Source organism: Panthera uncia, chromosome E3 (genome assembly GCF_023721935.1).
Source record: "Panthera uncia isolate 11264 chromosome E3, Puncia_PCG_1.0, whole genome shotgun sequence".
Taxonomy (NCBI): domain Eukaryota; kingdom Metazoa; phylum Chordata; class Mammalia; order Carnivora; family Felidae; genus Panthera; species Panthera uncia.
Genome location: NC_064815.1, coordinates 11,486,412 through 11,503,002, shown reverse-complemented (window position 1 = coordinate 11,503,002; position 16,591 = coordinate 11,486,412). Strand labels below are relative to the sequence as shown.

Genomic DNA, 16,591 nt, shown 5'->3' with positions numbered 1-16,591 from the left:
GGACCGACCGAGACCATGACCTGAGCCAAACTCGGTGCTTAACCGACTGAGCCACCCAGGGGCCCCGCCCACCTGAGATTTTTAAAAGTGTTCCTCACTTCCCCTGATGATAACCTCCACTCCACAGTGATAGCACGCTGACATTTGAGGAGTCTTCCCCAAGTGACGGCTCTGTTTTGTTTGGGTTGAATGAGAAATCTTAAGCGGCTCCCGAGGGCTGACCCTGAGCCCCTCCTAGAATTCTCTAACATCAAGAAAAACACGTTATACTGCTGGGGCACCGTAATAAGTTTCAGGCACAGTGATAAGCACTGTACGGCAATTTGCTTATTTCTTCCTTAACATTTTACTCATAAGCTCAACTTAACCGTTGGGGAAACTGATGCTCCGTGATACACTAAGAAGCAGGGGCCGGGGCTGACAGGGTAAGGGTGGAGGGCTAGGTACTCGCCGGCCTCCTTTCCCCCCAGGACTCGCTGTCTCCTCCCGCACGCCAAGTGCAGCAGTGACCTTCAGAGGTCTCTCCACGGAGTCACTTCACCTCCACTCTCAAGCTCTTTCCCTCTCCTTTTCAGGTTTTCCGGCGTTAGGTCTCTTCTGCTCGTAGCACGAGCTGGGCCTCCAATGCGCGACCCACTCAGCTTGCAGCCCACTTGGCCCGCAGAATTCGGCTGAAGGGCAGACGGAAGCCCAAGGCCCCGAAACTCCAAACCAAGCACCACCGGCCCGTATCACCTGACATGCTGACAAACTGCTCCCCAACCTTTCCCCAAGCCCACCGGCTGTGCTCACCGAAAAAGACCCAGCTCTGCTTAGCAGCTTCATGGCTCAAGATTGCTCTAATCCACGGTCACAGCCGGTTAAAGGAAAGCAAGATGGTGGCCGACGACGGAGTTTCCCAGCTTCCCCCGCGACACTCTTTTCCCACGCTTTCTACGTAAGAGGACTCTCTATGCGGACAGCACTCTACTGCTCCCCGGAGGAGGTTGGGCCAGTCCAATTACTCTAAGACGCAGGATGGGCAGACGCATAATTTTGTAAGTAAATAATCAGAAGATTACTTATGTTACCACTTTTTGGGTTCTAGTCCTGGCCCGGATATCCACTCTGTAATCCTGCTCTACGTCTACGACATCCCATCACAACCCCCCCCGCACTTTGGATTCTCCCGATCCGGATTGTCCAATGAGAGAGCCCGCTTTCCCGGGATCCCACCCGCGGCCTCTGGATTTACCCTTGCTCTTGCGCTCCCGCACTTTTCTGCTCTCTTTCGGCCGGCGCTTTCGGAGAGATTTCCGTTATCTATTTGCTTTTTTGCAGAGACGGGCTTCGAGTCCGGACGTGACTGTCTCTTGCTTGGTAAAGTCCTCATTAGATCATTAGCTTTCTGAGAATAGAGGTCTTGTCCAATGAACTTGCTGCTCTAACTCCCAGAACAGGCGGGGGATACAAATGGGCTGAGTCCTGAAACCGAGGCAGTCCTCACAATTAAGGTCTCTGCTTTCATGAAATTTATATTCTAGGCCGAGGCTACGTAGAAAACAAAAATTTAACTACACTTTTCGTATGCGAAAAATTAAAATGTTTTGAATAGCAGGGCTGTGTGTTGGGGGTACTTCTGAGCTGAAACCTGCATACTAGGAGTCCCGTGACTATCCAGGGGAAGAAAGTTCACCCCTCTTCAATGAGTATTAACTCATGACTCATGAAGTCACCTTCCATGGCTATGCTAAAGATTGAGACGTGGTCCCCTGTCCTTCAGGAACTTACAGTCTCGTACTGTGCTATCGTAGCACGGTTGGGGGAAAACAACATTAACACCATTTAGAGTTAGAAATGCAGAATCTACATACTGAATCAGAATCTGCATTTTACAAGAATTGCACATTGAAATTTCAGAAGGGCTGGTGGTGCTTTAGACATTTACAAGGCATAGACGAACTTATGTCTAACTCTTTGGTCTGTAGCTAACTGGCTTCACGCCTACAACTGTCTAACAGGATTTCAGGTGACACCTGATCATTAAGAATCTGATGCAGGAGTGGAGGGATGCCATGTGGAAGGAACTTTCATCACTCATAGCTTTGTCTCTCCCTGGTTACAGTTATTAGTAACCCGTTTATTTGTTCAGAGGTCCAGTTCCTTGTCTGGAGCCCAAGAATGATTTGAGAGAACCTAGGTTATATTTCTGCTCAACTCCAGTTTAACATTAAGAGGTCCGAAGAGAGTGAAAAGCATATATACTGGCATCCAGCTCTTTAAGAATATCAAAAGGGAATTTTCAAGTCATTTTTTGTACAATGTAGCTGTTCAAAGTAGCATACAATCATTTTCTTTATAAATAAAAATTTTTAACTTTCAAAAAATTAATCTAAGTCAAGGGTAATTGGGCATCTACTGTACTATTCCCTCAGCTTTTCTTTACATTTGAAATTTTTCAAAAAGTGGAAAATTATTTTTGGAATATTTATGTCAAACATTCTAATTTCTTCTATGTGCAGTGGCAATAAAATTTACTTGGGGACATGGAAAAAAAAGTATCTGATGCAAACCCAATTTCTGTGCTTTCAGGGGGCACCCCTAACTCAGTCCATACCACACAGGAGAGTGACCCAAAGTGTGGGAGACTTAACACTATAGTGGTGCATGAGGTAATTTTAAGTTTATAAATGAATATTGTTCCATTTCAACAGTTGTACATTTATTTTGGAAATTGATTATGGCAAGCAATACTAGTAATGAGTTTCCTCTTTAAATACATTATAAGAGAGTAAAAGTAGGTTTAAACAACATTGAGTAAATTAACTACTGGTAATAGTTATGGCAAAAATCATGAAGGTGCTATACCAATGAGTGAAATTGGGGAAACATTGCTCTGATCAAGTCACCCACCTGCTTAAAATTTTTCAATGATTCCCCATGTTTTTCAAGATAAAGTTCAAATTCATTAACATGGAATATAAACCTCTATTTCCAGTGCTTTTTAAGCATTACCCCCCAAAATAGCTGCACCCCTGAGAGTCCAGTCATTGGAATTTCATTCAACAGTTCAGGTTAGGTGGGATACACACACACGCATACACACACCTATTTAGAATGTTCCCTTGTAATAAATATCACCCACACCTCAAAACTTAACTGTGACCCAAACAGAAAATTGTTAATATGTGGTAGGAATTGAAATATAATTCATGATATCACCTACATAAATAACATAATTCTAAGTTTATTCATATTTTGTACCACCGCAAATTTCCTATTGTTATACACTACAAAGTAGGACTGCCATCTTGTGGACAGATCTACCACTTCCACATCATATCGGTGTCCTACCTAATTCATTGACTGTTGCTTATGAGGGGAGGAAGGGTGTGTGTAACTGAGATGGGATGCCATTGTTAACATGTGTGGTATTGGTAGGTAGTGTACATTTTCCACCTCATGCTTTTCTTCAGCTCCCAACCAGTTGTATAGCTAATTACATAATTATAGTGCTGGGGGAGGCTGGATCCTTGAGCTCCAATTCTCATTTTGCGTTGTCACTCCCTATACCTTTTGAATAATTAATGCTTGGAGGAGTAAGCCCCCCAAATGGAGGGAAGTAGTAAAAGAGTTGAGAATTGAAGACACAGAAAGAGAAAGCGGGTGGCCAAGAGGATAAGAAATAAAGGAGAAAAAAGGGAGGGAAGAAGAGTGTTCTTTATCTAGATGAGGCTCCAGATTGCTTACATCTCCTTACTCATTACTTTTTAAATGTATTTTTAAAACCTCTTTTCCTCTTTTATAATGCCCATGGCCCAGACTAGCATAAAAACAAGGGTGTCGGTGACAGAAGACCTTGAAATTTCTCCAGGTTGCCTTACCAGCTCATGTCAGATTTCTGCCACAACTCTCGAATTTTACTGCAGAAGAAAATGAGGTCCTTGAAATTGTTTCTGCATAGGAGACACTGCAAGCCCTGGGAGAGGAAAGGAATAAGAAGATGGAAAACCAGAGGAGTACATTGCTGGAAAGCTTTGTTAGTTTTCTTAATATGGAGTCAAATCTGACCCGTGGAGCCCAACTTCCTGCCTTGAGCTGGAGTTGGGTGGGTGGGGAGGAACATCATAAGGAAGGAGGCTATGGGGAGGCAAAATAGACTCTAGGAACGTGGTTTGATCTTGTACTTGGGAACATCATCTTGCCATATTAGAGCCAGAGGCATTAATTGTGGCTCCTCCTAGTCCATAATTTTGATTGTTGGCATTTCCTTCCCTGTTCCTGAATCCTACCCAAGCAAATAGCACTATAGCCTGGAGTTTATTCTCCCTTCTGGGAACTTTACTGCCTTGTATTGATAATTGGTTGTTTATTCATGTTTCATTTTCCTTAACTAGATTAAAGAAAAAACATTATTGGCATTTTCAGACAAATAGAAGTTAAAGGGATAGCACAATGAACTCCCATTTACCTATTGCCCAGTTTCAACCAGAATCAACATTTTACCTTTCTTTGATTTTAAGCTCCTTAATGGAGAGAACTATGACTCATAAATGTTTAAGGTAGCTACCAATCATAATTGGGGAGGGGGATGGTTATGTAAAAAATTTTTAAATATGGAATGCTTCACTAATTTGTATATCATCCCTGAGCAGGGGCCAAGGGCATGGTTATTTTTGACACCTCACTTTAGTGGTCAAGATCTGAAGTCAAAGCTGCTTTAGGTAATGTTTAATTCTCCCACTTTCTTTTGGATCCATGCATTTTATTAAACAGAAACATACAGCCCTTTTGTCTTAAAAACTCTGCTTTTCACATTTCTCTTAGTTGTATGTGGGATCCACGTAAGTTTGCTACGCGCCTTCTTGGTTGATGTCAGATGTGAAAGGGAGAATCCAAGGGAGATCACTTGTGTCACAAGATTGCAAAGACAAGGAAGGAAGGAACCTCAGGATTCACACCTTACTGAGAAAGAATATTCTGGAGTCAGCCTAGATGCCAGTGCTGTATTCTTATGATGTCCAGTTTCGACCTCATGATATCAAACAATGTGAAATTCTGCAAGCAAGGTAGGCTGATCTATCTTCTTTGAAATTATTTTATGACTCAGGTAGCCAAAACTACTTTAGCAAGGAGGCCTTGACACTGGTAAATTTGGGAAAGGAGAATGTGTTTGTCATCTCTTCGGTATGGCTTTAGTGGAAGTCTTATTTGAGTGGTGACATCACTAAAGATATGTTGTTACCTGCTACTAATTCCCAAGAATAAAAATGACTTCTTAGGTGTTAAAATTGCAAGCCTTAACTTGTGAATCCCCTGGAAGCCTGCCCATTTTTTGCCCCAGAGCCAAATACATATCAGAATTAGGTGGAGTACTAGTTAAAATGCAGATTCCTGGGTTCTCCACCACTCTGACTGAATCAGACTCTACAGGGTTTGGAATCTAGGAGTTTTCATTTAAAAATTTTTTAAAAATGTTTTTATTTATTTTTGAGACAGAGACAGAGCATTAGCAGGGGAGGGGCAGTGAGGGGGAGACACAGAATCTGAAGCTGGCTCCAGGCTCTGAGCTGTCAGCACAGAGCCCAATGTGGGGCTCGAACTCACGAAGTGTGAGATCATGACCTGAGCTGAAGTCAGACGCTTAGACGACTGAGCCATCCAGGGGCCCCAAGGAATCTTCATTTTAAAGAAAAGCCCCCCAGGTGAATCTAGTGCCTAGTCATAAAGTCTGGGAACAGCTGGCTTAGCCTCTCTGCCCCTGTGTAGTAATTAGCATATAGCAGGAGTGTATGCCTTTAATGTTTATTTATTTTTGAAAGAGAGAAAGACAGAGTGTGAGCAGGTGAGGGGCAGAGAGAGAGGGAGACACAGAATCTGAAGCAGGCTCCAGGCTCTGAGCTGTCAGCACAGAGCCCACTGCGGGGCTTGAACCCATGCACTGTGAGATCATGACCTGAGCCAAAGTCAGTTGCTTAACTGACTGACTTACCCAGGTGCTCCAGGAGTATATGCCTTTAAATTTTTACTGTTTACACACAAAACACAAGGAGAGAAAACTTGCTGTCACTTAAAAAATTTATTATTATTTTTTACTTTAAAGAGAGAGAGGGCATAAACAGTGGAAAAGGGCAGAGGGAGAGAAAGAGAGAATCTCAAGCAGGCTCCATGCTCAGCACAGCCCACAGTGGGGCTCGTGGGGCTTGATCCCATGACCTGGGATCATGATCTGAGCTGAAATCAAGAGTTGGACGCTCAATCAACTGAGCCACCCACACGCCCCTTGAGGTCATTTTAAACTCAGAAATTACAATCCTTTTGCTTTTACTGAATTCCTAGATTGTTAGATTCTCCTTGTTTAATTGTATTTATCTGTTCTTCCCTACCCATTGCTGTCCTTCTATCTCTTGATGTGGAGATTTCACAGATGTCTGGGGATTCAAGTACCAAACTTAGACCCCTGGTTACTTTCCCTTCCTTTCCTGCCCTCCATCCTTCAACATTTCTGGTTTTTGTGTTTGTTTGATTTTCATTTAGTTTCAAAATATCTCCACATTTAGAAAGCTCTGAGGTAAGAACTAGAGTTACTACCTATGTTTCTATATCAAGTTTATAATTAATGTTACTCTTTCCACCTGTAAAACATTCTGGGCCAGGAGGCAGGACTACATTGATTGCAATACGTTCTGGTTTATAAGCTGCTATAATTAGGGTTACTACACAAACCGAGATAATTTTGAGAGTAAAAGGGAGAACTATAAATGTTTATATAATTTTGAGAGAGAGAGTGAGCACGTGAGCAGGGGAGGGGCAGAGAGACGGGGAGAGAGAGAATCCCAAGCAGGCTCAGCACTGTCAGCACAGAGCCCGACACAGGGCTTGAACCCACGGACTGAGATCATGAACTGTGCCCAAATCAAGAATCAGATGCTTACTGACTGAGCCACCCAGCTGCCCCAGGGAGAACTATTAGTAAGTAAACCAGGACAAAATAAATCTGGGACCATATGACCAGCAATTTCACTCTTAGACATATACTGAAGACAAATGAAAACATGTCCACAGACAGACTTGTGTGTGAATGTCCACAGCAGCATTAGTCATAATAGCCAAAAAGTGAAAACAACTCAAATATCCTTTAACTGGTGAATGAATAAATACAGGGTATGTCCATACACTAGAGCAATAAAAAAAATAACAAAATACTGATACTACATGTATACAACATGGATGAACCTTGTGTAGGTAGAACACTAGTTTCTGGAATCTGAATACATTACATGGCAAAAGTGATTTTACAGATGTGATTAACTTAGGGATCTTGAGATGAGCTTATCATAGTGGACCCAATGCAATCACATGGGTATTTATAACATGGCAATGGAAGCAAAGGTCAGAGTGAGAGTGGTGCTAAGAACCAAGGAATGCAGGTGGCCTCTACAAGCTGGACACACAAGGAATGGTTTCACCCCCAGAGTGTCCAGAAGGACAGCTTTGCTGATACTTGGATTTTAGCCTCACTAAGACCCATTTTGGACTTTTGGCCTCTAGTACTTCAAGATAATTTGCACTGTTTCAAGCCACTAAGTGTGTGGCAATTTGCAGCAATTAGAAACTAGTATCAACCTCAAAAACATACTAAATGAGGGGTGTCTGGGTGGCTCACTTGGTTAAGCGTCTGCCTCTTGATTTCAGCTCAGGTCATGATCTCACGGTTTGTGAGATCCAACCCTGTGTCCAGCTCTACGCTGGTAGTGTGTAGCCTGCTTGGAATTCTTTCTGTCCCTCCCTCTTTACCCCTTCCCTGCTCATGCATTCTCTCTAAATAAATTAAATAGATAAACATTTTAAAAAGCCATACTAAATGAAAGAAATCTGGCATACAAGATATTTATATGAAATGTCCAGAGAAGAGAAATCTATAGAGACAGAAAGTCCTAGGCGTTGCCTAGGACTGGGGGTGGGAACAGGGATCTTATCAGTGAGATCTTATTAGTGTGATGAGAACAGCAAAGTGTTCTAGAACTGGATTGTAGTGATGGCTGAATTGACTAAGAATTATTAATTAGTACACTTAAAAGAAGTGAATTATAGGATATGTGAATTACAACTAAAAAGTGGGCAGATAGTCACCCTAACAATAAGACAATGGTTCATCACAATCTCCCAGAAAACCTGTTAAAAAGATGCCTTGGTCCCACTCCTCTAGATGCTTATTCGTTGGGTTTGAGAAGGCCAGGGCACCTGCATGTTTAATAAGATCCCTAGATACAGCCTGATACATACCATGGAATATTTCTCAACATGTGATTCGTATCATCTGCATCATAATCACCCCAGGTGCTTTGAGAAGCACAGAGGCCTGGTCCCAGTGCGGTTTTACTGAATTGGAATCTTTGGGAGTGGGGTCCATTATCTGCTGTTTTAATGAATTTGGTAACTGGTGCTCTCTGCAGCCAGCAATGTCCTTGTTTTTATCTTGTAGTAAACTTCCAAATGCTGTCCCACATGATAGAGACTTTGCTGATGTATTTGTCCCTCAGAAGTCAGAGGTTTCTTTTTTTTCTCCCTGTTGTATGAGCTGGGATAAAAATTATAGAGATGTTGCTCAATGATCTAAGCTCAAAACATGTGTTTGTCCTGTTAAGTCTCCCATACATCTGAAGGGCTATTTGTACACCGCGGTCCTTGCTTTAGAAGATAACTCATTAGGGAGCTTCTTTAAAAGTGATTATTTAATGTCCAAGGAACACTTTTTAAGAACTTTTTTCAATGCTTATTTATTTTTGAGAGAGAGAGAGAGACAACGTGAGCGGGGGAGGGGCAGAGAGAGAGGGAGACACAGAATGTGAAGCAGGCTCCAGGCTCTGAGCTGTCAGCACACAGCCCGATGCAGGCTTGACCTCATGAACCCTGAGATCATGACCTGAGCCGAAGTCAGACCCTCAACCGACTTGAGCCACCAGGGTGGCTGCAGATTGGTTGCACAACAATATGAATACACTTAACACTACTGAATTCTACACTTAGAAATGGTTAAGATGGTATATGTATGTTACGTGTTTTTTCTTTTACCACAATGAGGGTAAGATAACACAATTCTTTTCTAGCACAGTGTTTTTACCATATGCACGTCAAAGCTAAGTTAAAAAAAAACCCCTGGGATCCTTGCATTCTAGAAGGAACAATCCTTGAAAAAAAATCAGAATTAACTTCTTACTGAAAATATGCACAGAACTCATATTTTTGATTCACAAGGATGAGGTGAGAAACCACCTTATGTTCATTTAAATATTATTTTTTGATTAGTTGTATTTTTAAAATATTTATTTACTTTTAACATTTATTTTTGAGAGAGAGAGAGAGGGAGAGGGAGAGGGAGAGGGAGAGGGAGAGAGAGAGAGAGAGAGAGAGAAAATCCCAAGCAGGCTCCACAATTTCAGTGCAGAACCTAATGCAGAGCTCAAACTCACGAACCATGAACCATGAGATCATGACCTGAGCCAGAATCAAGAGTTGGACGTTTAACTGACTGAGCTCCCCAGGTACCCCATTTTTAAAATATTTAAACAAAAACACTTGATCCCTTTAAGTGGAGAAACAGCCTAAGAGAGTGACCCTAAGTGTGAAAGAGTGAAGGCACAGATGGGGTATTCATTTGCCAGAAGATTTTAGAGCTAATCAAAGAGAAATATTACTCTGATACAGAGCAAGAGTGGTCAAGAGCAGCCAAAGAGGGTTGAGAATGATTCCCAAGTGGGTGTTGAAATTAGAATTTAGAGAACAACTTAAAGAAATATAATTGTATTGAAATTATTAAGCAAATGTTAACTATTGGAAATTAATATATTTTTAAACATTTTTAAAGTTTATGTATTTTGAGAGAGAGAAAGAGAGAGTCGGGAGGGGCAGAAAGAGAGGGAGAGAGAGAGAGAGAGAGAGAGAGAGAGAGAATCCCAAGCAGGTTCTGCATTGTCAGCACAGAGCCTGATGTGGGGCTCAAACTCACGAACTGTGAGACCATGACCTGAGCCGAAGTCGGATGCTCAACTAACTGAGCCACCCAGATGCCCTGAAATAAATATTTTCTAAGTTGAAAATAGTTTGGAGATGGATAGTTATGTGTGATACACATTACAAGTGTATGAATTGTACAGACATTATGAATGTATTGATACTACTGAATTGTACACTTAAAATGGTTAAGACAGTATATTTTATGATATGTGTATCTTGCCATCATAAAATAACCTGGAAAAAGTATCAGTAGCAGAAAAATTAATTTTGCTTAAAAAATATTCATTAATGGTATACCAACCATGCTTGAAGCAGTATACTATATAATGTGAAGTGTGGAAAGATGAGTAAGACTTTATATTTTAGTGGGACAGACAGAAATAACCAAGAGAATTAGGAGGTTTAAGAGAAGAGAAATTTAACTTTACAGTTTTAATATTTGCCACTTAAATCCACCTGGATATTTTGTCATCACTTTAAAGCCAGGGATCTATACCATCAAAGAAAAAAATCAGACTAGAGCATTAAGTACACATGAAGTAAGATTGGCTAGCACAAACAGAAAGTATGTGACCCCAGGGCACTACATTAGAGGAAGTAGTTCATACTTGAAAATATAATGTGAATTAAAACAAAAAGGAAAATATAAAGTGAATAAGGATGGCAATAAAAATGCTTTTAAAAGACATATTCCTTTTTTTAAAAGCTAGTTAAGTAGAGTAAAATGACTACACTTACTCTTTTATTTTTATCCTTATCTATTATTTAATTCTGCAAAATCTGGCTCTTATCCCTGCCAGTGTATTAAACGTCCTCTCAGATATTAGTAAGGACCAACTGATAGTCTAACATGAGACTACCAAATTAAATTTGGCACAACTAACAACAAATTCCCATTAAATGTTTGCTGTAGGTATTATATGCTTGGTGTTAAAAAAATAAATGCTCTTCTGGTAAGTCTCTTCTAATGACTTTTGATTGTACTTGGAATAAAATCCAAACTCTTATCAAGCCCTAAAATGCCTCTGCACACCTTTCCAATGTTCCTTTTGCTTCAGCCCTAGATGTCAGATGATCTAATCACATCAATCTTTTTTTCCAGCCTCAGGGGCTGAACAAGTGTTATTCTCTCCAGCTGGAAGGTACTCCTGAGCCTGAGCTCTGCTAGCTGGCTGGTATCTTCTTACCTTTTACCTCTCAGTTTAAATGTCACTTTTCCAGAGTCATTTTTTGATAGTCTTCCTCACAGCACAATGGTTTCTCCCTGTTCATAGCACTTATCTTAACTATTAACACAGAATAATTAGTAATCACAATTGCTAGTATTAGTTACTAGAAGGTACTAGTAATAATAGCTTGTGTATCCACTTCTGTCTTCACTAGAATGACAGCCGTGAGATATGCTTGTTTTGTTCATCACTGAATGAGGACATTCATCCCTGAATACCTACTGTGTCTCCTGGAACATAGCAGATACTCAACCAGTATGTGGAATGAATGAAATTAATTCAAGCCACTGAACGTATTATTGTAAACCAGACTATGAGAAGAAAAGAATAAGGACGTTGGAATCTTGAGAAGGTAGCTATTTCTGCTAGACCTCCATTTAGGCAGATGAAGTACCAAACTCATCCTCCTTAATAAGTTGGCAGTAACTGCTTAGGAGCGTTGAACATTTTTCAATAGCTGATCTAGACAGCTGTTAATGTCACATCGTCCAACCACTTGTCTGGAGTTTCATGAAATTCACAGATGATCCCCCTGCTATAACTTTGGTGCCATGTTCACTCATTTAACCCAGCAATCACAAAATTTCAGGCAGATTCAAAGCAGTCCCTCCTCAGAAAAAATATTGGTTCTCTGACCTAACCTACCGAAAATCATGTGGGCTCGTAACTAAATCACACCAAACTTGTCAATTCTGGTCTTGGCAGAGATACTGTGAGAGTAAGTATGTTGATTCATGAAGCAGTTAAATTCCAATGAGCAATTCCAGATCTGATAATTAAATTCTTATTATAACCTTGGGAACATTTTAAATTAAGTTCCCTCACCTGAAGTGGCAACGAATCATTGCTATGTTCAAAGTCCTGGTCAAATATAACAGCGGCCATTACACAATCAAAATCCTTATAATATTTAACGTATTAAAAAAAATTTCCTCTGAAGTAAAGCCATGAACTATGAAGGGAGAAAATCTAAGCAGTAAGCTTTCAACATAAAGGCAATAATATCTGATGCTCTATCTGAGGGAATGAGACATATCAGACAACTTTATAGAGACAAATTTGTTAAGCCTGCCAAGGATGGCAAAACTTGTTTCCTGATTCTCTGTAAAATTCCTCACTTGTAGAGTCAACTTTCACTTGGAGAATTTCAACTGCAGTCTACAGTTAAGCTCATCCACTGTTGGCCCCACTACCATAGACAAGAAGATGTAAAATCTAAGTAAGGATCTGTACCAATAATTTAATTAAAATTCCTCATTTTATGGGTCATATCCTAATTCATAATTTTTTTACTCATGCGGTAACTAATTTCCTCTTGGGTTGCTTAAAATTATGAGGGCCAAGTGTAAATTACACTGGAAATTACTTAAACTAATTGCCATATAGAATGTAACTGTTAATGATTTCTTACTTTTAATACTATTTAATAAAATCTATTGTGGCATTTTAGTAAGATTTTTTACTACTTCATTGTTGGAAAGGATATAAACCAATTCCCAGTTTCTTTGGATACTGGTATTAAGGAAGTAAGAAGGTGGACTCTGGAGGGACTGACTTGCAATTGTGAGAACATCTATATGCTTTATAGAACGAGAATTTCAAAATACCAAGAGAATGACAGTAAACAGCTGTTCGAGTATGAATTCCATGATTAGAAGAATCCATTGTTGCTTCTGAAACAAAATGAAAGACACAAGAACATAGTGTTTAATGTCACATCAAGGTTTTATTCCTTCCTCTCTCACTCCTTAATACCCAGTGCTCCATGTACTAAAAAGTATCAGTATCTTCTTGTCAAAAGTTGTCTCTTTCTTATTTAGTCACTCCACACTCCAATTAGCTATTCCCCCTAAAATGCTTTCTGCTGACCAATGGGGAAGTATTTAGAAACTACTTTGGCAAAAGACTTAATTATCAAACTTTTTGGGGTTGGTATGTTGTATCCATTCTCCAGCCCATTTTTCCCAACTAGTCCAATTTCTGTGAAAGCTGGATCCTGTCTCATCAGACTTCTTTTTGGTTTTAATTATCAGTATTTGTGTCTATGTGAATATTGCATCATTCAGTATTTGTGTCTTCCTGAAACCTGTCACATCTGATCGAATGTTTGCCTTGACTTCCTCTTATTAGTGGTGGTCTTCCTTTTCTGACCTTTAACCAATGTGGGTTTCTGGACTTAAAAATATATATGCCAATCACCCACCTTCTTAAGGAAAATACTAATAACTCTCTAACTCTAGTATGTGATTGATTTTTGATGATCCAAATGCTCATTTTGAATCTATGATCCTGGAATAGAGAGTATCAGTTACCATAACATAGGTACTCATCAGGTATTAGGTTCCCCGCCCTGCCGCTTATTTTTTCAGATGAGTATACTCACTTTTTCTTTAAGTTTACTTATTTATTGAGAGAGAGAGAGAGAGAGAGAGAGAGAGAGAGAGAGAGAATTCCAAGCAGGCTCCATGCTGTCAGTGCAGAGCCCTAAGCAGAACTTGATCCCACAAACCGTGAGATCATGACCTGAGCCAAAATCAAGAGTTGGATGTTGAACTGACTGAAATCAAGAGTTGGATGTTAATTGAGCCAGACAGGCACCCCTGAATATATTTACTTTTAAAGCAAAATTCTCCCAAAGAAGAAGTGTAATCTTCTCACACACCACTGCCATTCTTCTATTTGAAGGGGCAATTCACCACTGGTAAAGACTAAAGAGGAGAAATGTAGAATACCCAACAACATGTTCACTGGGGTCAAATATCAGAAATGCCATACTCCTATTTTTATATCACTCTTTCATACACGTATTATTCCATACACAGGTAACAAGAATATAACTTAAAAAAATAGCTTCCCCATCTCGAAGAGTAGAAAAATATCTAACACACAGTTTATTGAATGAATAATCCTCCTGCCTAAAAAAGAAAAAAAAAAACAAACCACAGCTGTTTTACTATACCCGCCAACATGGGCCACGTCCGCACCAAGACCGTGAAGAAGGCGGCCCGGGTCATCATTGAGAAGTACTACATGCACCTGGGCAACGATTTCCACACCAAGAAGCACGTGTGTGAGGAGATCGCCATTATTCCCAGCAAGAAGCTCCGTAACAAGATTGCAGGCTATGTTACACATCTGATGAAGCGGATCCAGAGAAGCCCGGTGAGAGGCATCTCCATCAAGCTGCAGGAGGAGGAGAGAGAAAGGAGGGATAGTTATGTACCTGAGGTCTCAGCCCTCTGGATCAGGAGATCATTGAAGTAGATCCTGACACTAAGGAAATGTTGAAACTTTTCGACTTTGGCAGTCTGTCCAACCTGCAGGTCACCTAGCCTACAGTTGGCATGAATTTCAAAACACCACGTGGAGCCATTTGAATCTTTGCTGTGCTGTAATACCTTCAATAAACCTTGGACAGTAACCTTAAAAAAAAAAAACAAAACAGCCAAATCCTATTTTTATATTCATACTTCGGGGTACCTTTCTTACAAAACCTGTACAACAAAATCTGATGTATTCTCATGAAAGGCAGCATCAGAAGAAATGTCATCTTTCCACATGTTGCAGGAAATTAACTGGGTATGCAGTAAAGAGAAATTGCAAAATTTCCAGTGATTCCATGGGCTTGAGTTATAACTCTAGTTAATCACATCAACTAGTGAGTAGGAACTATTTACCTCTACAAACTTGGGTACATTAGATTTCCAAGACTGGCCTATGCTTAGTTACTCTCTCTTACCATCTTATTTCCCTTATGGCATTTATCAATCTGTAAGTATCTTGTTTGTTTATTATCTTTGTTACTAAAACATAAACCAGGAAGGGACACCTCTTCTGTGGAGTTCTTTACTCTGTGTTCAGTGTTTAGCAGTGCCTGGCATAGAGTCTGTGTTCAATATTTTGAAAAAAATGACTGAATGAATTTCTTCCTAACACACACTCTACCATCATTTTTTTTTTCTGCTACGAGATATGCAACTTTTGTATCTTTTATATCTATTTGTACTTTTTCTCAAAGACTAAACTCTAGGCAGGAGGATCTCTCTCTCTTTTTAAATCTCAGTATCTCTAGAATCAGCGAAGTGTCCAAAGAGAGTACTTACTCAATAAGATTTTGTTGGGTTGGCTAAGGTAAAGATTTGAATATACCCACCATTCAATGTAGTATTGGTGGTGGTGGTGGAAGGGCAGAACCTTTTATAGCTACAGTGACCACTGTATCCTGGATTCCCTGGGATAGCCCTGGTCTCTTTAGCTCTCGTTCTGACATTTAACAGTGTAGTTGGAGTGACATTTTGAGGCTTACTAACAAAACCATGGGCCATGAGAAAGCCATTAAGGCACAAGATTTTGCTGATAAAATCTTTCCAAATTCACCTTCCCAACCTCCTTAACTCTGTTAATGGTTCCCCAAGTTCAGATCCATGTAGCTGTTCTTCTATCATTTACTCCCCATAGACTGCCACCAAGTTTTGCCACTCCTTTCTTTAAAAATGGTTTCTTGTATTTATGCTACCTTCTCCATTACTACAACTTCACCTTCATATATGATAACAATATTGTGAAAATACACGTGCAATTATAGCAAAGGTTACATAATAGGCTGGGCTAGGTACAGTCTTCCAAAATATATTTTATTCTTGAAAGTCATCATTTTTCCCTGGGAAACTTTTTCAAACATGTGGGGTTTTTGTTTTGTTTTGTTTTTTGATACCACAGACCACCATTTTGTGTTTTTCTTTTAATTTTTTAGTGAAAGGCTCTGAGTACTGTGAGTTGTGTAAAATCCTATTTTTTCATTCCCCTTCTTGGCTCTTCATCCAGGCATGCTTTACCTTCTCTCTACTCTTTAATGTTCCACCACTACCTATCTACAGAAACAAAAATCAAGGGGTGTTTGGGTGGCTCAGTTGGTTAAGTGTCTGACTTTGGCTCAGGTCATGATCTCACGGTTTGTGAGTTCAAGCCCCAAGTGGGGCTCTCTGCTGTCAGCATGGCTCCCCTGCTCTCTCTCGCTCTCTCAAAAAATAATAAATAAACATTACAAAAAAAGTCTCAAAAACAAAAAACAAAACCCTAGCAAAGTTTCTCTTCTGGTGAGGGAGTAAAATCTTAGGGTCAGGGTTGGGATAACAATGGCCTGATTGAATTGACTTATGAATGGCTTAAGCTTTCCAAATTTGTGTTTCAAAAAAAAGGTGCCCAGGGGCACCTGGGTGACGCAGTTGGCTCAGGTCATGATCTTGAAGTCCCCTAAATTTGAGCCTTGCGTTAGGCTCTGTGCAGACAGCTCCGAGCCTGAAGCCTGCTTTGGATTCTGTGTCTCTCTCGCTCTCTGCCTCTCTCTCTCTCTCAAAAATAAATAA

At 40.2% G+C, this 16,591-nt stretch overlaps 1 protein-coding gene, 1 long non-coding RNA gene and 1 pseudogene across 3 annotated transcripts in view; 2 read left to right on the top strand and 1 right to left on the bottom strand.

Moving 5' to 3' along the window:
* The window catches only part of LOC125928461 (cytochrome b-c1 complex subunit 2, mitochondrial), a 30,617-nt gene extending 29,717 nt beyond the window's left edge, over positions 1 to 900 (bottom strand). The window contains exon 1 of the mRNA XM_049639164.1: positions 793 to 900. Within this exon, the coding sequence (XP_049495121.1) occupies positions 793 to 825 (33 nt within the window). The 5' untranslated portion in view covers positions 826 to 900. The remainder of the gene's footprint in view (positions 1 to 792) is intronic.
* A 373-nt stretch (positions 901 to 1,273) lies between these two features.
* Positions 1,274 to 12,763, top strand: LOC125928478 (uncharacterized). 2 transcript variants are annotated; one of them, XR_007459675.1, is made up of 6 exons: positions 1,274 to 1,359; positions 2,572 to 2,651; positions 3,802 to 4,703; positions 4,807 to 5,048; positions 11,380 to 11,577; positions 12,350 to 12,763. It is a non-coding gene; the product is annotated as an uncharacterized LOC125928478 (long non-coding RNA). The 2 variants fall into 2 exon arrangements; XR_007459674.1 differs by having other exon boundaries at positions 11,380 to 12,763.
* Positions 12,764 to 14,129: 1,366 nt separating this feature from the next.
* Positions 14,130 to 14,691, top strand: LOC125928472 (40S ribosomal protein S17-like; annotated as a pseudogene).
* The last annotated feature ends 1,900 nt before the right edge of the window (positions 14,692 to 16,591 follow it).